At 44.4% G+C, this 24,130-nt stretch overlaps 2 protein-coding genes across 2 annotated transcripts in view; one reads left to right on the top strand and one right to left on the bottom strand.

Annotated features, from left to right (window-relative positions):
• LOC142442353 (all-trans-retinol dehydrogenase [NAD(+)] ADH7-like) overlaps positions 1-8,969 on the bottom strand; it is a 35,331-nt gene extending 26,362 nt beyond the window's left edge. Inside the window, 2 exon segments of the mRNA XM_075543543.1 lie at positions 6,693-6,749; positions 8,902-8,969. Of these exon segments, the coding sequence (XP_075399658.1) occupies positions 6,693-6,749; positions 8,902-8,969 (125 nt within the window).
• A 2,358-nt stretch (positions 8,970-11,327) lies between these two features.
• Positions 11,328-24,130, top strand: part of C3H4orf17 (chromosome 3 C4orf17 homolog) — an 85,597-nt gene continuing 72,794 nt past the window's right edge. The window contains exon 1 of the mRNA XM_075543542.1: positions 11,328-11,338. Within this exon, the coding sequence (XP_075399657.1) occupies positions 11,328-11,338 (11 nt within the window). The remainder of the gene's footprint in view (positions 11,339-24,130) is intronic.

Raw genomic sequence — 24,130 nt, 5'->3', positions numbered from 1 at the left:
ATGGTAAGATAAAAACAAACTATTCATCCCAGCCACCAGCTACAAAACAACCAACCAACCCCTCACACTGTTGTGCCTCCATTCAAAGGGAGACTCTATTTTCCTCGACTAACTTGCCAATGAAGAAGAGGACAAAGCTGTTTGTAAAGTAAGTACAAGCTGTGTGATTAAGATTTTAATTTTACTTTGATCCATAATCAATGTTCATGGAAACAGCAGCAAGAAATCAGAGGACATAAGGCACTTGGGAAATCTACCGTTCAAGACCTCTCTCTTTAAAATGCTAAAGAGCCAAACTGTCAGCTCGTGGACGAAGTTGTGCTGGGCCCTTGGAATGGTTATGGGAAACAGAAAGATTCCTCCCAAGTTGTCTCCCCCAAATATATGCCAAAGTTAGCTGCTTGCTACACATGGCAGATGACTATACACCTGGAGGTCAATAGAAGTAGGTCAGGGGTTATTCTCCCTAAGGGTCATCAGCCCTCCAGGGCAAGCAGTCACCACTGTTTATCCCACAAGTAGGGTCCACTCCCTTCTGATAAAGACAGTAGTTGACTGTTTCCTTGTAGGAGACCCTAGAGAGGTCAAGCCCACCCAAGGGTGACCAAGGTTAGGCTGCCATCATGAATCTAGGGTCTGCCCTTCTTGTCATATGTACACCCCTAGTCCCTCCCCTTCCTATCATCCTCTTCCTGTTACACCTATGCCCATTGTTTAACCCCCTCCTAGTGCTTGTATGCCTATTGTACTGCCCCTTCCTGTGATGTTTGGTTACCTGTAATCACACACCCCTCAGTAGACATAACCCTTGGTTAGCAATAAACAGGGGCTCTAGCTGACCGGCTGTCTCCACCCCACCTCGCCTGAGCCCATGCTGTGCTGTGCGCGCACCTGGCTGGTAAGATCATGGCCATCCAAGAGGTGAGCATGCTATGAAATGTGTCTGACTCCATTATTTCAATCTCTCTTCTCTCTCTCTCATGCTCTCTATAACTTTACTATAATCTTTGTATATCTTAACAATACAATTGCATCTATTGAACCCATGATTGGTTGTGGGGGTTGGCTTTCCCCCACACACATGGTGTTTTCAATGCCCTATGCATGCGTAATCTGAGCAATGGATACAGAATTGTGTTGCTGACAAAGCAAACACAATATTCCATGGATTACCAGAAGAAGAGATGAATCTGTGTTGGAAGAAGAGGTGCAGACTGCCCGTTACAAGCAAGGAGGGCAAGAATTCATGTCAATACTTTGGCCACATTACCATGAAGGGCCAATCAGTGGGGAAGGCTAGCATGTTTGGCCAAGCAGAAGGTCAGTGTAAAAGAGGACTGCTCTCAGAAAGAGAGAGCAAAGTAATTGACTACAACTGCGGGCTCAAATATAGCAGCTATTGTGAGGGTGGTGCAGGACTAGGCAGGAGGTTGTTCTGCTGTCCGTGGGTCACTCCGAGTCCGAATGACCTAACAATCACCACCACACCACCACCACCACCACCACCACCACCACACCACCACCACACCACCACCACACCACCACCACCACCACCACCACCACACCACCACCACCAATAACATACCCTTGTTTTTAAAACTTCCATTTTGATGAAAATGACATCCTTACAAAGATTAGTATATTGGTCTTTGGCATTCCAGACATAATATTGTGCATTGCTTACAGCTGGAATTTTTTCCAATGGCTGGGAATGGAACAGTCGCCCACACTGAACTACTGCGGGGGTGCTACCAAGACTGTTGAATGTCTTGTATGGAAACATTTCTACTTACCCAAGCAAATGCCCAGCTATCTTGGAATTAAATTATTAGTAATGTCAATATGAAGCATATTTCTGTTTTCCTTTACGATCTTCCTGAAAAGGCTTCAGGATGATGTTTGCAATCTTATCCTGTTTCTATTGGTACTTTTTCAAATGCGACACCCAAAGATCACCACCACCACCCCGCCCCCAAGGATGTGACTGCTGGATAGGCATTTCATCGCTGCAGAGATAGCTCCAAGTAATTCAACTCTTTGAAGTTCTGCAAACCAGTCCCGCCTACTTTGATCTAATGGTAATGAAGAGACAGAACTCTCTGCTTACCTTCCTTGCAGTGTTCATCCTGTCTTTCTCTTGGTTCTGTGTTTCAGAAAATGAACTTTTCCTGCCCTATGCTTGCTTCACTCTGCTGTAAATAAATGTCAGGTGCTTTCTGATAAATTGGTCGACCCATAAGTCCCACCTCCAACAGTAACGACTCACAGCCTTGAAAATGTTCTATTGGCGCATGAGCCTAACCCTTTGAAGATGAAGCTGTGAAAACAAATACAGCGACCCTAAAGATCCAGCCCAGAATAGGGATCTAAGAAAGACAGGACTACAAAGTCCACTGAAAAGGGAAGACAGCATCTCTACCTACCTTATGTTTGAGGATATGAAGACTGGTCAGGATGGTTTTATTCAACATTGTTCATTAGCAATGGACACTGTGCTCCTGTAGAACAAGCCCATCTGCCCAGGACAGCTGATTTTTGGCATGTGTGTGTATAATTGCTTTTCTGCTCTACCTCATTGTACAAAGACTCGAGGCAATTTCTGGGAAGCAACAATTCAACATCGATGAAAAACAAGGGCAAGGAAATGTAAATAAATTAGGAGAGAAGATCAAAGTGAGAGCAAGGGTCTTCTATAAAACAGACATATGATTTCAAGACATTTGGGAATAGGAAAATGTATAAAATCTGTCCTTGTACACTGAGAGATTATGATTCAATCCCAAATCACCATGATTTATAATGTTGTTTTAATACGGTTATATAGTTTGTGCACTGCACAAGGTGCTAGTTTACGAGTTGAAACCCTCATTCCATTCCCACTCAGTGGATTCCATCTTGCAAGAGCTTAAAGAGCAGGCTGCATACAGGATCTTTTGACCCAAAGGGCTTTTATTTACTTGAGAAACTGCTCAGCACTTCTGATGTTGTCGATATGACTGCCCTGGGCCACTCTTCATAGCCTGGCACTGGCCTTTTGGGGATCTGTCCACTGGACTCCATCTGTGTTCATCAAAAGACAGTGTAGATAGATTTTTGCTTTGATGCTACTTGTATACTGAGCTATTGTGAGTTGGCATTGACTTGATGGCAGTGAGTTTTTGTTTTTGGTTTTTGTAGGAGGGGAGTTCACTGCCACACAGTCATTACCAATAAATTCACTCTACACAAAAGAGATTCTATTCTTGTGGAGTGAGCTGGGAAAGCAGGTGTTCTAAGCCCTCAGGCTCAACCTGTTTGAAGGATGAAGTTCAGAACTTGGAGCTCTACCAACACCGCGCTGATCTTTCCAAGTGTTTGTTTTTTCTGATCCACCAGTTCTCTGTCAGTTTGCCGAGTTGTGGAGATTTCTGTGTTACTGTGATGCTGGAAGTTAAGATCTATAGGGTGATCAACCGTGGACAGATTTCAGGAGAGTTTTTAGACTCAGACAGACTAGAAAGTAGGACCTGGTAATCTAATTACTTTAAAAATTGTTCCAGTGAAAACCTTATGAACAGCAGTGGAACATTGTCTTATAGAGTGCTGGGAGATGACTGCTCACATTGAAGACGCGGTAACCATGACTGATGGAGAGCTGCCTCCTTGAAAATATTAATGGCACGGATGGAGCAAAGATTTTGCTACTTTGGCATACTCAAAATGAGAAGAAATAGCTACAAACATCCACGAATACTTAGAGAGTGGAGGGTACATGTATGAATCTAGGGAAAATGAAAGAAGCAAACCATGGAACAGAAAACTGGCGGACAGGTATGAGCAAGCTGAAATGGGGTGGTCTTGGCCATTTACAACTGGGAATCCTGCACTCTACTAAGGCACAGGGAACAGAAAGAAAACCAATGCCACTTATGGAAACAAAAATATTTTGAACCAATTTTCGCAGTCTGAAATTGATCAAACAGGCAATCCAGACTCATTGATGATTACTGATGATTAGAATGTGAAAGTTGAAGAAAAGAATGATAGTTGTTGAAAAATATGGCTTTGGTGATGAAAATGTGGCTGGAAGTCACCTGGCAGAATTTGCAAGGCCAAAGACATATTTACTGCAAATATTTTTTTCTTCAACAACATACACGAACCTTATCAGTGAGCTACGCAGAATTCAAATTGACTCCATCTGTGGAAACAAATGATGGAAAAGCTCCCCATCCACAGTCAAAACAAGCTGAGGGGCTGGCTGACCATCAGTTGCTCATGCACAAGCTCAAATTGAGGCTGAAGAAAATTAAGGTTGGGGGAAATGCTGATAAGATTCTATGATTCCGTTGTGAGTGATTGTGGGATACAGAAGGATTTCTCCCAAGCTGTCTCCCCCAAATAGATGCCAAACTTAGCTGCTTTCAAATGACTATACACTTGGAGGTCATCAGAAGTTGGTCAGGGGTTATTCTCTCTAAGAGCTATCAGCCATCTAGACCAAGCAGACACCACTGTTTATTCCACAACAAATAGGGTACACTCCATTCTGATAAGGATAGTAGTTGTCTGTTTCCTTGTAGGAGACCCCAGAGAGGTCAAACTTGCCCAAGGATGACTAAGGCTAGGCTGCCATCTTGAATCTAGGGTCTGCCCATCTTGTCACATGTATACCCCTAGACCTTGCCATTCCTATGGGCACACCCCTAGCTCATCCCCTTCCTGTCACACTTATGACTATCATGCATCCCCTTCCTATCATGTGCATGCATATTGTACTGCCCCTTCCTGTGATGTGTGGTTACCTGTAATCATGCCCCTGGAAGGAGATATAACCCTTGGAGAGCAATAAAGTTAGGGAATCTCTCCAGCCTCACGCCAGGGCTCCAGCCTGGGCCTCTAGCCTCCTGCCAGGTCTCCACCCCACCTCCACTCGGCCCACGCTTTGCATGGACCTGGCTGGTAAGATCAAGGCCATCCAGGAGGTGAGCAGGCTATCATGGATTGTGTCTGAATCCATTATTTGACTCTCTCTTCTATCTCTCATGCTCTAAAGAAATTTAATATAATATTTATATCTCTCAACTGTACAATTGTGCTTATTGAAGCCAAGATTACTGGCGGGGGGCTGGAACCCCAACTCATTCCACAAGTGATTGTTAACAGAACTACCTGTGAAAGCAAAACCTTGGTACTTTAATATCAGGTTTAGTCAGATCTGCCATCCTGCTTGAGTACAAACTGAGCCATCTCAGCAACATCACCTCGCTCCAATCAAGAAAGAAGAACCAGGAGGGAAGCACGTCTGGACCCTGAGGTCTCTGTGCATCAAACCTCAATCGGGGACAGGAGGCAGTGCGATCAGAGAAGGGACAGAGGGGCAGCAGCAGCACCAGACCGAGAGCCAGAGCGTAGAAGAGAGCAGTAGACTTCCTGGCCCACAGAGGGAGTCAAGCTGAATGCTTTTAGGCAGGAGGCTTGCTTGCTGAGTGGGGTGTCTCCAGGCATTTAAGTGGGGAGTTAGAGTTGCTGGCCGCAGAACTAGAGCTGAGCACCATCCAGATGAGATTTATAGCTGGGTGGCATGCCCTTTGGACATTCATCAGCATAACTAAAGGGTTTTTAATACTAAATAGTTCATTATTGAGACTCTGGGACCAGAGAAAGGCCTGCTTCACAGCTAGGCTGCAGAGAGGCTATCCTAATAGAAAATGTGTGTACTGAGCATTTCTGACACTGAAATATGATTTGTTAATTTCTCCCAAGAAAGCCTGTGACTGTGAGTATAGTCTGTGAGTTCGGTGTGGCCATTGCAATGAAGTTTCAAACCCAGCATAAATGTGGAGCATGCTGCGTTAGATGTACGGGAGTGTCAGAATTAGTAAGAAGGCTGGAGGGTGGGGGCATAGCTGACCCCTGCCTTATGGGAATCAGCCTTAGGCTGAGGTGGAGTTTGATTTTCATTCCTCCTTGGGTCCTCAGAGGTCAGATACTGCCTGGGCTCTGTCCCCACTTAATTTCTTCTTAATGTCTTAAAGAACAAAGATGTCATTTTGAGCACTAAGGTGTAACTGACCAAAGCCATTGTGTTCCAATCACCTCATTTGCACGTGAAAGTTGTTGAACAGGAATAAGGAAGTCAAAAGAAGAATTGATGCACTTGAACTATGCTGCTATAGAAGAACATTGAAATTATCATGGCCTGCCAGGAAAAAGAAAACCACATATCTGCCTTGGAAGAAGTACAACCAGAATGCTCCTTCAAAGGGAGGATGAAAAGAGCTTGTCTTACACACTTTGGACGGGTTATCAAGAGAGATCAGTACCTGGAACAGGTCATCACACTGAAAGTCAAGGAAAAAGAGGAAGCCCCTCCCGGGGATGGATTGGCCCAGGGGCTACAAAAATGGGCTTGAGCAAAGCAAATATTATGAGTATAGTCTAGGGTCTTGCAGACTTTCACTCTTTGGTGCAGAGGGTGGCTATGAAGGGGAATGTTAGGTAACTAGAGGCAGAAATCGGGGGTTGTCCCTCTCCATGCCAAGACGCCCCTACAGGAGGTTGCTGCAGAGAATAGGTGAGCCCAGCCAGCCACAAAGGCTAAATGGCATGCTCAAATTCAGGTCCTGGAGCCAGGAAGCCAGCACACCTCGGTGGGTCCCAATCTAGGCCAGGTGGGCTTAATTCAGCCAACTGGTCAGCCAAGGCAGTACCGTCGACCACACTGCCCAGCAGAGGGCTTTCGAAGCCAGCCGATAAGTCGAGCAGTCCTGAAAGGGGGGGGAGTGAGGATTAAGGAAAAAAGACAGAAAGTATTGGGAGGGCAACAGGGACTACTGAAGCCATGGGTTTATTCTACACACTCCTTATATCATGCAGAAACAACCTGGGATTAATTAACTCATTGTTACACGAGCACATTTGATACACATAGCAACTCTATCTTCTGCCAAGCCAGACATCCTTGAGAAAATTAAACCACCTGTTTTTCCCAGACCTTGCATACCTCCTTGTTTTTGTTCTTGACAGTCTGTTCAAAACGTTAAGTCACAGAAGAAATCAGCAAACACTGACACAGGCCAATGAGACTTCTCAGCCGTTTCAAGGCTGAGGCCGAATGGCCTTCAAAAGAGGGCCCTAAAAAGCCAGAACTTGGTGACCCTAACCATTTCCCCCCATTTCCCCCACCCCCTGCGTGGCTCCCACCTTGCCCCCCACCCCACCTCCCCGTTCTGCCTTCTGCTTCTGTCCAGCTGTGCTGTGGTCTTTCTCTCTCTTTGGCCTCAGGGGCGACACGTGTGGGTGTGTAGTGTCCTGAGGGTGTCTGTGTTCTTAACTGTAAAACCTGAAACGTCTTCTATCCTTTATGAATCTCACTTGGATCACACATCAGGCTTCCGTGTGAATTTCTTTCTCTTGTGAAGCCAAGAATCAAGGTGTTTCCTACCGGAGGAATCTAACAGGATCTGACACAGCGGCATCTAATCACATTTTTAAGAAGACGTTGTTGCTTGGTGCCATCACGGTGTTTCCCGTCCACAGCAACGTCACTCTCAGCAGAATGAAAGCTGCCGGTCTTGTGTGATCTAACTGTTCTTGCGTTTGAGCCCACGGGCGCGGCCACTGTGCCCACCACTCTCCTGTAGGACAGCCCTCTTTTCAGTGTCCTCTGCTTCAGCGCTCTAGTCCTTCTCCAGGGGCTGGTCTGTCCTGACGACATGTCCAAAGTACATGACAATAGATAGGAACAAAGCTTTCTTTTGCAAAGCTAATATAACTTTAGAAAAATCATTTTATTGGGCGTTCTTATAGGTATTATAGCAATCCGTAATTCAAATAGATCAAACATAATTGTAAAATTACTGCCACCATCATTTTCAAAATATTTTCTTTCTTTGTGAACACTTTGATATCAGCTCCCCTTTATCCCCTCCCTCCCCAACCCTACCCGCCAGGAACCCTTATTCTTTATTATTATTATTATTAAATACTTTTATTGGAGGCTCTGGTAAAGCGGAACTGAGGGACAGGGAGGAAGACAGACATACTGACAGGACAAGGGAGAGCAGAAACAGAAATAGCTTTATTAAGGGGTGGGGGAGCTACTGGATGAGGTTCCGTGACATAGGCCAACAGGTCAGGGAAGTCCTATTCAGCAGCTGGGGCGAGGGTTTTTAAAGGGATGGTGAGGAATGTAGGGCAATTAGCATATGAGGCATGGAAACTGGGAGAATTGCTTGTGGACTCCTTGCGACTTTCTTCAAACCCGGAACATCTGGTTTCACTGGATATCTTATCTGGCGCTGTCTGCTGCTGACCTTTGGGATGTGCAGAGAAGCACATGGAGGGGCCGGGCCTGCTTCAGCTTAGTCCAGACGACCCAAACATTCCAAACTTCTTAATATTGGTAATGGGGCAACATTTTCTGTCTTAACTACTTCCTGCTGAGATAGAGTGAAGAAGGTGGGGGATGGAGGGAAGAAGCTGATTGAAGGTCAGGTTGGAGATATCTTTCATCTGTTCCTGCAAGAATCTAAACACACAAAGAGCCAATACCGTGAGCAATACCCCAGGCTTGGCAAGGGTGACGGGGGTCCAGTCAGGGTCTCCTCAGTCTTTGGCCAATCCCAGCAGGGTCAACGGCGGGTCAGGAATTAGGACAGTCCCCCCACCTGGAGACACAAAGGACCTGTTGCATTTCCAAGGTCAGTCGAACTTCCAGTGTCCGCTTTGACCGCACACTGGGCAGGGTTTGGTTGGAGCTTTAGGCCTGGGACACTTCTGTGACTAGTGCCCTTCTCTGTTTGAAGCAGGAACAAGGTGGCCGTCCTTTCCACACACCCTTGCCCCACGCTGCCCTTCTGGGGCCTCGGGGGATCGCCAGCCGCAGGACTGCTACCAAGGCCTGGCTTGAAAATTTACCTTCTGTGGGAACCAGGCATCACTGGCTGACTGCCTGCTCCTCGGGCTGCTAAAACTTTAAATGCCATATTCGCTAAATCTCAGACCAGGGCTTGAGGGCCTTTCTTCCCCTTTTAAAGCTTTTAATGTAAAGCATTAGTTAAGCAGCTTAAAAAGTGGCTGGGTTCTCTTGTCAGGCTTTTGAGTGATCGTTAAGATTTTCAAAATTGACTCCTATATGGGAAATGGCCTGAAGTCAAGTCAGGACACACTGAAGCATTTTATTACGGTGGGCATGTCTGTCCGTACCTTGCTTGATTGTTAATTTGATAACTCTAACCAGGTTTTTGTCTGGGAACTGCCTAGGTCAGGGTTGGTTTAATGAGCCTGCCTAGGTCAGGGTTGGTTTAACGAGCCTGTTGGGGTGCTGCTGAACAGTGAGAAAAATGCATTCCCGCTTATCTGCGGTTAGGGTAGAGGGAAGGATGACAAAAATATCATGCCAGGACAAAGCATAAGCTTGAGTTAAATATCAAAACTCCTTAATGTAGGTGGTGGGATCATTATAAAGGAGCCTAAACGCTTTTCAATCTGAGGTAAATCAGTGAGAGAGAAGGGAACGTGAATCGGACCACTCTCTCAGCCCTGGCAACTTTCCGAGTGGACAAAGGACAAGCGGGGTTCTGTTATCGATCGCATGTGCTTGCTAATCGGTGGGCGGGCGAGTTCAGATTTGGGTTCCTCCAGGGAGGCAGGTAGATAGGGAGAAGAGGACATTGGGTGACTCCGGGTGTGGCCAGAATAGGGATAGCGGTGAGAAGGAGGGGAGACAAGGTGTTCAGGCAGGTTGGAAAATGCAAACACCAGAGACGCAGGAGGAGAGGAGGAATTTTCTTTAGTCAAGAGGACTTGGGAGGGGAGCAGGAAATACAGAGAAAGAGACAGGACGTACGTATCAGCTCCGTATTTTTCCCTTTCCCCTGCCCTCCCTTCCTCCTTCATGAACCCTTGCTAAGTTATAGGTTACTATTTTCATATCTTACATCCTCCTCCATTGCCCCTCACCCATTTTTCCCATTGTTTGTCCCCCTAAGAGGGGGTTATAGGTTGATCCTTGTGATCGATTCCCCCTATCTCCCCCACTCTCCCCTAATCCTCCTGGTATCTCTACTCTCACTGTTGGTCCTGAGGGGTTTATCTCTCCTGGATTCCCTGTGTTTCAGGCTCTCATCTGTAGCAGTGTGCAGGCTCTGGTCTAATCTGATTTGTAAGGTAGAACTGACGTATGATAGCAGGGGGATGGAAGCATTAAATAACTAGAGGAAAGTTGTATGTTTCATCGGTGCTATATGGCACCCTGACTGGCTCATCTCTTCCTTGTGACCCTTCTGGGAGGGGGTACCCAGTTGTTCACAGAAGGGTTTGGGGTCTCCACTCCATTCCCCCTCCCATTCACATTGGGTATGATTTTGTTCTGGGTCTTGCATGCCTGATACCTGATCCCTTCGACACCTCGTGGTCACACAGGCTGGTGGTGTGCTTCCTCCATGTGGGATTTGTTGCTTCTCAGCTAGATGGCCATTTGTTTATCTTCGTCTATAAGACCCCAGACACTATATCTTTTGATAGTCAGGCACCATCAGCTTTCTTCACGTTTGGCTTCAGGCACCCATTTTGTCTTCAGCAATTGTGTCAGGAAGGTGAACATCACAAAATGCCGATTATTAGAACAAAGTAGGACTCTTATTCTTATGTTATAAATAGTTGTTTTTGCTATTATTATTTTCCATATCTTACACCATCCACTATATCCATTCATTCCCCTACAATTCTGTTATTCACTCCCCTCGAGTGGCATTATACAGTCATCTTTGCTATTGGCTCATCCGTGCCCCCTTCTCCCTCCTCTCTTCCCGTACCCCCAAGGAATCATTGCTCCCATTACTGTTTCTGACATGTTTATCTATCTTGGATTTCCTGCATCAAATGATCTTCATTATACAATTGAATATTCTCAGGTCTTACAAGCTTAATGAGGTAATAGTGGGACCATAATAGTAATGGGAGGATTTATTAAAGAACTATAGGATAGCTATGTGTCTCATCAATGCTATATTGCACCATAGATATTATCTTTCCTCCCGTATGACCCTTCTGCAAGGGAATGTCCAATTATCTTACAGGTGGGTTTTGGGTCTCCACTTTGTCTACACTTCTTCATGTCAATTTGATTGCTTGTTTTTGAACTTCTGATACCTATTCCCGCCAACACCTCATGATCACACACGCTGACGTGCTTCTTTCATGTGGGCATTGTTGCTTCCCTGCTAGATGGTCACTTGTTTAACTACAAATCTTTAAGACCCCAGATGCTAATCTTTGGAGAGCTGAGCACCATCCACTTTCTTCACCACATTTACTATGCACCCATTTTGTCTCCAGCAGTCATGTCGGGAAGGTGAGTTACATGGTATAACCTTTGCCTCAAATATTTCCCTCAGTTTAATGTAATACATGCAGGTTCAACATAAGATAATGGAAGGTTACTTACTTGTAGTAATCAGAACTAGTAGACTTGCCAATCTCACTGGAATCCCTGTGTGGTGCAAATGGTCAATGAATTCAGCTACTAAACACAAGAGTAGAGGTTTGAGTCCACTCAGCGGTACCTTAGTGGAAAGGCCAGCTGATCTACTTTGTGAAAATAAGCTACTGAAAACCCAACACAGCACAATTTCACCTGGCATCCCCGGGATCACCATGGTTGAGGTTCACTGGAGAGAACTGCTTTTGTTTCGTTCATTTTTAAGTAGCAGACAAACTCATTGCTTTCATCTCAATTCCAGGACCGGTTAAGACAGAGTAGAACTGTCCTGTGGGGTTCCAGGGCTGCAAGTCTTCACGGAAGCAGACTGCCATATATTTTCCCACAATGCACAGTGAGCAGCTGGGTGCTTGATGACTGCACCACCAGGGGTCCTCCGCAGGGACAAGTATCATCCGTCATTCGGGCTTGTCTGTGAGCCATTGTTTTACCAGCATCTGAGCAGGTGTGGACCAGGGGCAAGGATCCTGCATCTTCAGACGAAAGAAACCAAACTCTATCTCGGGAAAGAAAAGCTGTTTCCTCATGAGCCAGCCAAGGCGTGGTTGTTAGGGTCTCGACCAGTGAGACCCTCACACGGTGACCCGTAGGGGCAACGAACCTGGATGGGAAAAAGAAACAGAGACATGGGGCAAGACAGGTGCTGATCAAGCCCGTTTATTTTGCCAAAACTCTGGGTATATATTCACAACAGAGAAGGAAGTGGGAGGCACATATTCCAATGAAGCACACTGTGTAACAACCGCACACTGTACAACAACCAATCAGCCACATGTTCCCAATAAGGTACAAAGGGTGCGCAACAGTACTCAAAGACGTCCGTGGTGACGTCCGCATGCAAATCAAGGCTTACCAGGTGAACTTATCACTATGTTCCTAATATGGCATGTCTGCAGTTCAATGGGTGCTCAGTACTTTGACTAATGGCAACAAGGTCAATTATCGCAACTGCCCATGCTACTGAGCACATAGCTTGGAATGTGGGGGCAAAGTTGGGCAGGAAACAAAGCCTTGCTGTTAGAAAGCGGCCAAGTTTCTGCTACGTGTCTGAGGCCAGGGTCTTAATGGCTATCGGCTCCCAACAGGTGGTGCCTGTGCAAATACAGAAACAAACCATTGCTAAATTGGTTTAAAAAACACATACCTCCCCCCTCTCCCACTGCTATCAGGTCGATTCTGACTCACAGCCACCTAGAGGACTGGGTAGAACTGCCTCTGGGGGTTTCCAAGGCTGTTATTTTTTATGGGAGTGGAAAGTCTAGTCGGTTTCCCACTGACCAGCTGGCAGGTTTGAACTGGTGACCTTGTTGTTAGCAGTCCAATACTAACCACTACGCCACCAGACCTCCTTCAATAAAACCTCTGACAATATTAAACTACATGAATATTTATGACCTCATTATGAATTGGATAGCAGGGAGGATTTTTAATGAATATTTTCTTTAAATATATTGTTATGTATTATTTTGAATAATTAATATGCTTAATATATTAATGTAAAACAAAAACAAACAAACTTCCATAGAGTTGATTCCAACTCATAGCTTTCCTATGGGACAGGGAGGAGCTGCCCCTGTGGGTTTCTGAGGCTGTAACTGCTTACAGGAGTAGAAAGCCCCATCTCTGTCCCATGGAGTGGCTGGTGGTTTCCAACTGCTGATTGTGTTTAGCCCAATGCATAATCCACTCTGACCCCAGGGCTCCTTAGATTAATCTCAAATATATTGAATTATATACAAACATGTATATAAAAAGAAGTTTTTATATACATTGAGTGAGATTTAATGTTGAAATAAGGGTTTATGGGCCTAAGGAGCCATAGTGGCACCGTGGGCTAAGCCTTGGGCCACAAACTGCAAGGTCAGTAGTTCAAACTCAATAGCCACCCTACAGAAGATTTGTAGTCTCGGATGGGAATCTACTGATCAATCACCAGGGCATTGGTTTGGGTTGATTATGGGCCTAAATCCTTCTTCTCAGGAATTAATGCAAGTTAAAATACAAAATGATGAAACTTGAACGGGAATTAATATAAAAATAGGTAGAGCTAAAAAATATTTGTAGCCCTGTTGAATAATGCAGCACAGAAGTTGTAACTTTAGGCTTGATAAAGTGCTGGAAAAATCCCTCTTCTAAGTCCTACTGCCGTATTTCCACATAACTCTGGGGCCCAAACTGTCAGGATACTGAATCTCCTAATTTTCTGTCAGTTGCAGACCATTCCAGAAACTTCAAGAGCCTCTAAAGAAGGGTGTTTAATACTAACAGCTCATGCAGCTCTGACTTGCTTGGGACGGGATACAGGGAAACCCAGATGAATTCTGAGAAGACCGCTGGGCCAGTTTGGGCTTGGGAATCCACTCCATCTAGTTCAGAGTCTAGAGCCTGGGTTGAGGTGGATGACCTCAGCTGCCACCGAGGTCTCATAATAATAATTAGTAATAAAATAGTCTCTAATGAGACTAATAGTAATTCCATTGTACAGATGACCTCAGTGGTGAGAATCATAAAGCATGTTGCATATTGTCTAGTTCCTAAATAGTAGCAAATATCGTTATTGATTAATTTGATTCTCATTGGTGACCTCTGCTTGGATTTTTAATGTACTTAAAATGTAACCACTTGGTATTGATATGATCGAGCTATTGAATTGTGTGATTTGTGGATGAAGAACCAATAAAATAGAAATCCTGAAGTTCAGGTTCAGTGGAAATGATCTTTCAGAAATTTACTCTGGTGCCTAGAACCTCCATGATTTCTTGAACTTGGGGTGGAGCATCTGTTGAGCCTGTGATCTAAACAGGAATTGAGGTGAAACCCATGCTGTCCACGAGGTGGCCAACTGCTGTGGTTTCTCTGAGATTGACAGAGCGTCGGGGTCACTGAAAACCAGGCGAGTCTCTGGCAAACGGGATCTGCCCATTCTGTGAGTGTTTGGAGGTTCCAGAGCCACAGTAATTTGGGGTTATCAGCTCTCTCCTCTCGGAAAGATCTGCCCCTCTGCCCTTTTGTGGCCCCACCAGGGACCCCCAGAACAACAGGAGGGAAGGGAAAAGAGCCACGGGAGTTAGAAGACCTCATACCAACTCAATGAGTCGCAGGTAAATGCCCAGGCAAGACACTAAGTGCTCTGGACTTCTGACAGCGGAGGAGATGTTTGTGCAGCATAAGTGTGGGTGGAAGTCCTCACTGAACTACCCGGCCCTCGGTAACTGATCCCCATGCGGTTTAGAAAGTAAAGGGCCCTTGCCTGCACATGGAAAGGGCCTTTGTGCTGTGCGATTCTTCATAGCAGAAGTAGTTATGCAATTGTAACCACAGAAGAGACTACAACTGCTAGTCGCCCAGAATCACAGCGTAGACCACGAACTCAAGGGTGGAGTTTCATTCTGCCCTTTATTCCTGAATGCTTCTCTCGCCAACACTGGTCATCATGGGGAGCAGCAAGTTGAAACACATCCTTTTGTGCTTTCAAGTGTGCATAGCCATGCGGGGTTGAAGCCACACTAGAAAAGAGAGCTGGGCTGGGCTTCTGCAGTCCATCACAGATAAGTAAATGTTTGCTAAGCCTTCTGCAGGCACGTCGTGCCAGCTTCTAGAACTGTTGGGTGAAATTATGCTTGGCAGTTTCCAAACGCACGCAAAGCCTACCCATGAAAAAAAGCCAAAGCAGATTTTCTGTAACACAGCAAGACATAACAAAGCTTGCATCTGTTCTGCACAAATTTCCACTTCCCTTTTCTCCCCAAAGGAGTGTGTTAGCTCATGGTCATTTCAGTTCTAGGAGGTCAGGAATTGATGGGGGTGGGGGTGGGGTGGGGGGTGCATTCAAATTGATTGGCCTCTTGTGATTGTCTTTTTCTCCCTGATGCACAAAGTAATTGCGTTTGCCATGCATCTGGCTGAGGACATGCTGAAAATAACACCAAGGCACTAACTGGCCCAGTTTTACAGAGATTTTGTGCAAAGGACAGACGTTAAAACATCACAATAACCTCAAAAGGGTCTAAGAACCAGACTGTAGGAGGCGTGGTCTTGAGAAGAAGGCTACCCAGGCTTTGGGAGGGAGGCATCTTATGTCACTCCATCAAGCTCAGTGATAGGGACTCTCTGTGTGCCTGTTTTGAGTTCCCCTCAGGGTTTGTCCCAGAGGAGTATTCCAGAATGTTAGAACCAGAAGAGGCCATAAACACTCTTTATCCCAAAAGCCCATATTCAGAAGGAACTCATCAAAGGACCGTGTGGTAAGTGAGGAGGCAGGCACAGGAGTGAGCTGGCTCATCAACCCCTCTCGGCTCCAGCTTCAGCTCAACGCCAATGGTTTTGTATTTATGGGCAAGCTTTTGAAAGGAGATGGCTCCCCCCCCCCCCCACTGGGTTTCCATATTTTCTAAAGCATAGAAGTAGGCACACAAGATAAAATCTTAAGATCAAATTGATTTCAGAGTAAGGAAGAAATGCTTAATATTAAATGTCTTAAGTTACAAAGGTTTTGAGCAGCTTGTCATCAAACGTGCAGAGCCAACAGCAAGTAATAATAAGGAGGAGTGTCGTGCATTGTTCGAGAGGATGGACTAGTTAACCTTAGCTTCATCTAGGACATGAGCATCATGTGATTAAATACACAAAGGACGAGGAGAGTGCATATTGAGAGCGGAAGGCCATCGAGGTAATGGTGATTCCCTCCTTTCATGGATAACTCCTAGACATGGAAGCCAATCTTATCCATCTATCCCTGCAGGAAACTGGAGCTCACTTGGGGTCTACATCTTTTAAAATATGCACATACCATTAACTTTTAAATATTTCCTCCATAGAGGAGGGTGTGGGGATGTTTGGAAGCATGGGTGGCAATGGTGGAAAGGAAGAAAGGACACAAAAGAAACAGCAGAAACAACCAAAGATACCATCAACTTGTCAACTGTTTCTGTCTTTTTAGCTGAGCTGTCCCCATGGTCTCAGCCTTCTAGGTTTAATGGGATGCTGTTGGCACAATGACTCAGCCCCGCCTGTTGCTGCTGCCCCGCCCAGATGCTGCTAGTGTTTGCTACCACCTGCAGATGTCCGGCTTAGGAAATACTGTGAGGATGGAGAAGGACCAGACAGCATCTCATTCTGTAGTACATAGCTTTGAAATGGGTTGGAACCGACTCGATGCCACCTAACTTTAACAATGCCCTGCCAATTGGTTAAGTGGTTCACTGAGACTATGGTCTCAAGCCTTTTAACTCAGAAAACCAATTGTTTAAGTTGTTTAGATATAGCTAGGAAGCTTCTGTGACAGCTCCCCCAATGTGGTTTGTTCCATATGTGGCTATATATGCAGCACATTACATAAGCCTAGGGATAAAATATATGTGCATATGCATTCACTCTCAGTTGCCTCTTGATATATACATGAACATCTTAACTACCTAGATGCTCAATCATATGGTTTTGGCTATTGTTTATCCTGCTTCTGTGAGAGCATTTACCAGAATTATCTCTTTTTTACCTTTCACTGCTTGGTGAAAGCAATGGTCAAGGTGGTCTTAGCTTGGTCAAGCTGTGGTCTTGTCTTTCCAATCATCAAAGGCAACGTGAGTCCACTAGCTAGAAAGAGATTCCCATTCTGTCCCCTACCAAAACCCAGAAGGTTGCTAGTTAGTTGATTCTGTGTCATGGTGACCCCCTAGGAGTTGAATTGGTCCAGAGGGTTTTGAAGGGTATGACCTTTCAGAAGCAGCTCACCAGGACCTTCCTCTTAGGTGTCTTTTGATGCGTTCAAGCCAGCAACCTTTCCATTAGTATTGAAGTACCTGTTTGTGCAACTAAGAGCTCCTACAAAAGAATGTGATATTATTAAATCCATCTTACAGATCGGAACAGGAAGCAATTTAAAATAAACATCAAAGGTATTATCAAATGGTAAATAATATGCTATATGAGTGACCTGAAGCTTATGGATGGGCAGTGAACGTGTTTATAAAATAACTGAACAAAAGAGGGAGGAAAGGAAAGAAAAAGATACAGTGTAACTGTCCAGTGCATGGTAACTGCTCTTATACTATCATGAATTGTTTTGAAGAATGTATATGCCCATCATTTAGTTCTGAACCGAAAATGTGTATTCGACTGATGAATGCCTACTTTCTAATTCTTTCCACTCCAGATAAAGAAGTGCAAGCCCAGGGTGTGGGTAAAATGTCAAGGTAGCTGAAATGTTGCCTTGTGCTCTTGTAAGACTTAATTGTGAAGAAAAGAGAAAAATCAAAAGTGCTACAGCATCTTTCCTCTTGAGGCAGAATCATTAAGACGGGGTGGGCTGGGTGTGGGTGGGTTGGGTCCTGAACATACCCCAAAAACTATTGCACCTCTGAAAGTATGTCCTAGAAAATACAACCTGGGCAGGTAGGTGTAAATTATCTGATGTCAATGGTTCATTGGGCAACTAAAAGTGAAACTGTCCCATTAGGGCGGTTGACCAGGGAAGCACCACCACATTGAAAGTCAGACATTGGGCTGTCCAGGTACTGAAGGGTAAACTACTAAGCAAGTCCTGGATGTGGACCACCACTAGCTACACTAACCCATCAATTATCTGAAACACAAAGCTAAAATGGTTGTTATCTTTATATTTCAAAGACACAGTAATATTAAACATATACTGCCGTATTAAAGCAAACTATAGCAGTCAATTTTAAATCTTGAAGTGACTTGCAGTTTTAACCAAGGAATATCACCTACTAATTTTCTTAAATGAAGTTTTGTTTTGGGGGGGGCTTTGTTTGTTTGTTTTTGCTTTGAAAGCCCCAGTTCTCAAGATGGGGCTGTTCTGTGGACTCCACACCACCACCGCATTTTAGCACTTCCTAAAAAACCTTTCTTGCCAAACTCAAACTTGCCAAACTTGCCAAACTTCAACAAACAGCAAATAAGCCATGCAGTGGGAAAGAGCTAAGTCATGGTGAGGTTGGAACTTCCCTGAGACTGCTGGAGGAAGCCAGAGGGTGTTAGTAACTGCCCGACTACTCTTGCCAGGAACGTTTGACAGGGCATATGCAACAGGGAAGAAAAAACAAAACTAAATGAAACGGAGTCTGGGAAATTCAGTTCAACTGCGTCACCCTAAAGTCACCAAGCCATACGTGTCAATGATCATTCATTGACTACTTCGGTCAAATAGGCTTTCATTCATTCAACAGAGTTTTATTACTTGCTGCTATGGGCATAAAGCAGGGCCCTAGTGTCACAGTGGTTAAGCACTCAGCTGCTAATGGAAAGCTTAATGGTTCAAACCCAACAGCTGCTTCCAAGGAGAAAGATGGAGCAGTCTGCTCCCATTAAAATGATGACCTTGGCATCCCTGTGGGGCAGTTCGATTCCACATTGGAAGGTCACTCTGAGTTGGAATCAATCCAATGGTAATGGGGTGGGCATAAGGGCGTTGGTGGTTCAAAGGTTAGGCCACTGACTTCTAAACCTCAAGGGTAACAGTTTGAACTCACCCTGAAGATTTACAAGAAAAAAACTTGGGAATCAACGTCCATAAAGATTAACTTCCATAGAGAAAATCCGAGAGGGCAGTTGTCCCCCATGACATGAGAGTTGCTATAGGCACTGAGATGTATATGATAGCATTTCTGTTATAAAAGCTTAGACTGTTAAAGATTGTCAAGGGGTTTTGTTGTTTGTTTTGAGTCCCAGCTAAATTGTATTTTTTAAAAGACAAAATGAGGCTTTTTTAATGAGGATAAGGTGAAGGTATTACTAGAAAATCATAGACATTGTTATTAAGCAAAAATGTCAAACTGTGACGTTATTGTTTCTCAACATATCCTCTGTGTAGGCAGCTTTTCCATCTCTCTATCCCTGCCCAGAAAGAATTCGGCATCTTTGGTTTTACATTACGTCAAAATGGCAGATTCGGCATCCTCAAGAGACTTAAATCATCTTACTTTAAAATGGTCGAGTTTTCAAGAAAAGGAAGCAGAAGAAAAGAAAGTTGGGAGGGATAACAGCAGGGATGTGAAGTGGAGAGGGTCTGGCTCCCCACTGGAATTCTGGAAGACCAGCCCATGCATTCCTTGAAGAATGGACACTGGCATTGCCGTGAGGAAAAAGGGCAGTTTTCAATTTCTTACAAATTCTTCCTAATAAGCCCCTCTTATCCGCCTGTGACCCTTAAAAAAATCTACCAAGAATACTCCTTTGGAATTAAACAAACACACAGTCACCATAATTTTCTGAGCTGACCTCTTTGTCTGGGCTTTAACTGGGCAGACCCAAAGTTTCTTATAATGTGGGTCTTGGTCCCATATGGAGTCGTATGACTGAGTGGGGGGGGGGGGGCGGGAGGGCGAGAGGAATCTGGTAACAGTTAAGGTTTCTGAAGGCAAATAAGTAAAATTTAATGCAAAATCAAGCACATAAAAAAATCCAGGCTGTTTCTGGAAGCACTTGCCCATATTGCAAATTCCCCAGGAAGAAAAGGGATCATAAGTGGAAAAAAGGTTAACAGCTGGATCTAGCCTATCTTCTTGGAGCGCCTTAGATCATTTTTTCCTTTCTTTCTTTTTTCAAAGTGTTACTGAGTTACAGAGACATGCTTAAACATGTTTTTGGAAAAAAACAGTGCATGTGTGAACTGAAATTCTAATGGCAATATCTTTTGACTTACCTGTGTGTGATGCTGCAGCTCACAGCCATGGAGTTGATTCTGACTCATCGTGACCCACTAGGACAGCCAGAACTGCCCCTGTGGGTTTCTAAGACCATAACTCTTTATGGGAGTTGAAAGCTTCATCTTTCTCTCGAGCATAATGCTACTAAAATTCAAGTGTTTTTCACATTTTAAGGCACATATTTTTTTTCAAGTCCCTTTAAATTCTTTGTAGGCAGCCCTGACTGCACAGTGGCAGGGCCAGATTAAGGCATGTGAGGGCCCCATCCACTGATAATCTGTTGTGCTTCCAGCTCTGTTTACGCATGCATTCTGATGTGTCACACACACACACACACACACACACACACGCCACAAAAAGTTCATAGCAAAATTGAATGAGAAGAACAGAACGTGCCCATGAACTTTTGAAGCTGCCCCTCATATGTGTGTGTACTTGTGTTTCTTAACCGCTCATGGTATGCCTTTATATATATATAATTTCTTTCAAAATGGGATTATCATTATAATTCATTTTTGCCCAGTAGCCGCTCATGTTGGACGCAGCTGCATCACCAGTTTGTACATTCCCAAGAGATTGCTGGTGATTAGGAGCTTCAGTTACATAGGAGGGGCAGGAGGAGACAGATGCCAATGAAGGTGTTGAGGTGGTAGAGGGCGCGTAGCTTGAACAATCTTTTAAATAAAATAATTGTATTGGCATATACTTCACACAGTTTACAATGCAATTGTGCAATCATATTATGAAGATTTGTGCAATCATCCCCACAATCGATTTCAGAACATTTTCTCCTCGTACGCATTGCTGCTAGCTCCCCATTTCCCCCATCCTCTTCTGCCAGGCCCTTAGGCAATTGTCAACCTAGCTACTGTCTCTGTACATCTGCCTATCCTGGTTCCATCAACAGAAAAGCACACAACACACAGACAGGAAGTGAACAAACACCACAATGGGGTTTCCATTTTGAGGCTTTCTGGTGTAGCCTATGAAAAATGTTTTGTGCTTCCAAAGGACAGAGTCTAAAGATCCAGTAGTCATGGCTAGTAGCACATGGCCTTGGTCACCAAGGGCTGGGCAGAAACTATGTCACAAATGTCCACTTAGGTACATAGTACCTGGTGTATTCTCCCTTGGGTTCTGTATATAATGTATTTTCCCAATAGGAAGTTGCCCCTCCGGTTTACCCACCATCAGAAACAGAATTGACTTCTCTGAGACATACATGCCCCTTCCCTATCTTGACTTGAAATTCCAGTAAGGCACCCTCATCCCTCTTTATAAAGGTTGTCTGCTGGCTTGGGTGGTCTTAACTCAATGTTGTATGGCAGCAACTGAATGGTCTTCTCTCTCTCCTCCCAGCTTGAAAAACTGAGCCCAGCTTGGGCGAGGTCTTCTCTGTGGAAATGGTTTTTGGAGATGTACATACCAAGGGGGTGATGTATGGTTCATGGGTGCTAGGCAGGTTCTCTTCCTTGTCGTTTGGGAGGCCCGATGAAGAGATCCTATGACCTGAGGGCAGAAGCTTGCCTTTGTGTTGGGGATTACCCACACAGGAGTGGACGCCTTCAAAGGTTTTCTTTGTGGTTGACTAACCTCCCTCAGGATTATGGTTACCAGGTCCATCCATGTCATGAGCTGTTTCGTGGTTTCACCCCTGTTTTCAGGGAAGCACAGTGTCCTGTGAATGCACCATTCTTTTCCCAATCTTCTACTGATGGGCTTTTAGGCTGTTTCCAGCTTCTTGCTACTGTGAATTGTGCTACAATGAACATGTTCTCTCTTATTTCTTCCCCCAGTTAAGATATTGCTGGGTCTTATGGTATATCGGTTCCAGTTGTTTTTAGGTAGCACCAGATTGCTTTCTACAATAGTTGTTCATATTTACAAGTCCACCAACATTGTTTAAGGGTAGAATCTCTCTGTACGGTCTCTAGCATTTATTGTTCTCTATTCTTTTGAAATGGGCTCTCATTGTGGGTGTAAGGTGATATCCCACCATTGTTTTGATTTGCATCTCCCAGATTGCTAGTGATCATCAGCATTTCCTCATGTCTGTTAGCCATTACATGCTGTCCCTTGTGAATTGTCTATGCATGTCTTTTGCCCATTTATTAATTAAATTATCTGTTTTTTTCTTATTGAAGTTTTGCAGAATTCTTTAGATGTTGCTTTTACAATCTTCAGCATGGTTACTGTGTTAGACTAGGCTGTCAAGAGAAACAATTCAGACACTCATATGTGTGTAAGAGAGTGTTTTATATCCAAGAGTTATTGTATATTAAGAATACATCCCAGCCCTGTACAGATCAAATCCATAAGTTCTATATTAGTCCATATGTCTGATACTAGTCCATAAATTCTTCTACAGACTCATGCAGCACGTACAATGATGCCGAAAGCAGGAAGATCACAGGCCAGTGGGTAACAAGCCTTGTGGGAGCATATCTGCCCTGGCTCTGCTCTCCATGTGGCTCCTCCAGCTTCGGAGCTCTGGCTGCCATCAGCATAGCTTCATGTGACTTGTCAACAGCATGTGAAGCAGAGAGTGTCCTGCCTCCAGGGAGGAAGAGAGGAGTTGCCAGGATCCTCAGGAGAAGGTCGTGCCCACATGAAGGCATCATTGACTATGACCTGATTGCCAGGCTAGACTCCACCTCTTTGTTCAAGTTGGCAGGAGAGTATGTAACTGCCACAGGCACCCTCACGACCTTGCCTAAGTTTTGTTTGGGGCTAGCACTTTCTCATGCACAGGAGCTGGTAGTAATTTAATTTAGCGCCTTACCAGTTTCCTTCTACAACAGGGCTTGATTTTCCTGGTGTCCTGTGTACTTGGCATCTATATATATCTGCATTGGACAAATGGTGCTCCTGTTTTATCAAGTCCTAAGCACATGATTACCTTGTTCATTGGGTAATTTGTCCTTGTTCAGAGGTTATAGCTGCTCACCAAAAGATTGGCTGTTCAATCCCACCAGCTGCTCAAGGGGAGAAAGATGTGGTTGTCTGCTTCTGTACAGATGTAAAGCCTTGAAAACATTAGAGGGCAGTTCTGCATGGTTACTATGTTTGGCCAGATTGACTAGAGAAACAAATTCAGTGACAAGAAACAAATTCAGTGACAATCATATGTATGTAAGAAAGAGCTTTATGTCAAGAAGCTTTATATATCAAGAAAATATACCCACTCAGTCCAATTCAAGTCGTTAAGTCCAATACTAGTCCATAAGTCCTCTTCCAACTCACAGAGCCACATGTAATGATGCAGGAAGCTCCCAAGCCGGTGGGTGCAAGGTCTTGTGGATCCACTGGCATAGTTCATCACAAGGCTCTGGCAGGAATTAGATTAGCCATCAGGAAGGTGAAGGCAGAGGGAGTAGGGGGTGGGGAAACGGGAGAGATTCCCAGGACTCTCCTTATGAGAAGGCCATGCCCACATGGCGTTACCATCGGGCTGTGAACTGATTGTCAGGCTAAACTCCACCGCTACACTTTTATGTATCTTTAAATTGACATGAAATTATGTTACCCCTATTAAATGATGTAACCCCGATTAACTTGACACTTTTACACAACTTTTTAGCCACACATAATTTTAAAAACAAAGACAACAGTAATAACCTACTTGTACCTGACAGGATGAAGCTAAGATGTATACAACTGAAATATGCCAGTCCCTCCACTACAGGGATGGACTTTCCTGGTGCCCTGTGTACTTGGGACCTATATATTTTTACATTGTTAAAATAGAATATTTAACCATAATATTCTATAAGTGAACAAAGAAAACCTATTCTATGCCTCACAATTGCAGTTACGTGAACACCTACACCATAATCCTATAATCCTGTCAATATATTCCCCCACCTATGAAAGTTTATAAGACAGTTACTTCATGCCTTTATCTCACCCATTTTGAGTATACAATTTCTATACTGCCCAGTTATATCAACCCATTGCTCTGATGAGACAAGCATGTTATTTG

Source organism: Tenrec ecaudatus, chromosome 3 (genome assembly GCF_050624435.1).
Source record: "Tenrec ecaudatus isolate mTenEca1 chromosome 3, mTenEca1.hap1, whole genome shotgun sequence".
Lineage (NCBI taxonomy): Eukaryota > Metazoa > Chordata > Mammalia > Afrosoricida > Tenrecidae > Tenrec > Tenrec ecaudatus.
Note: the sequence above shows the minus strand (reverse complement) of the source record. Positions and strands in the feature narration are given on the sequence as shown.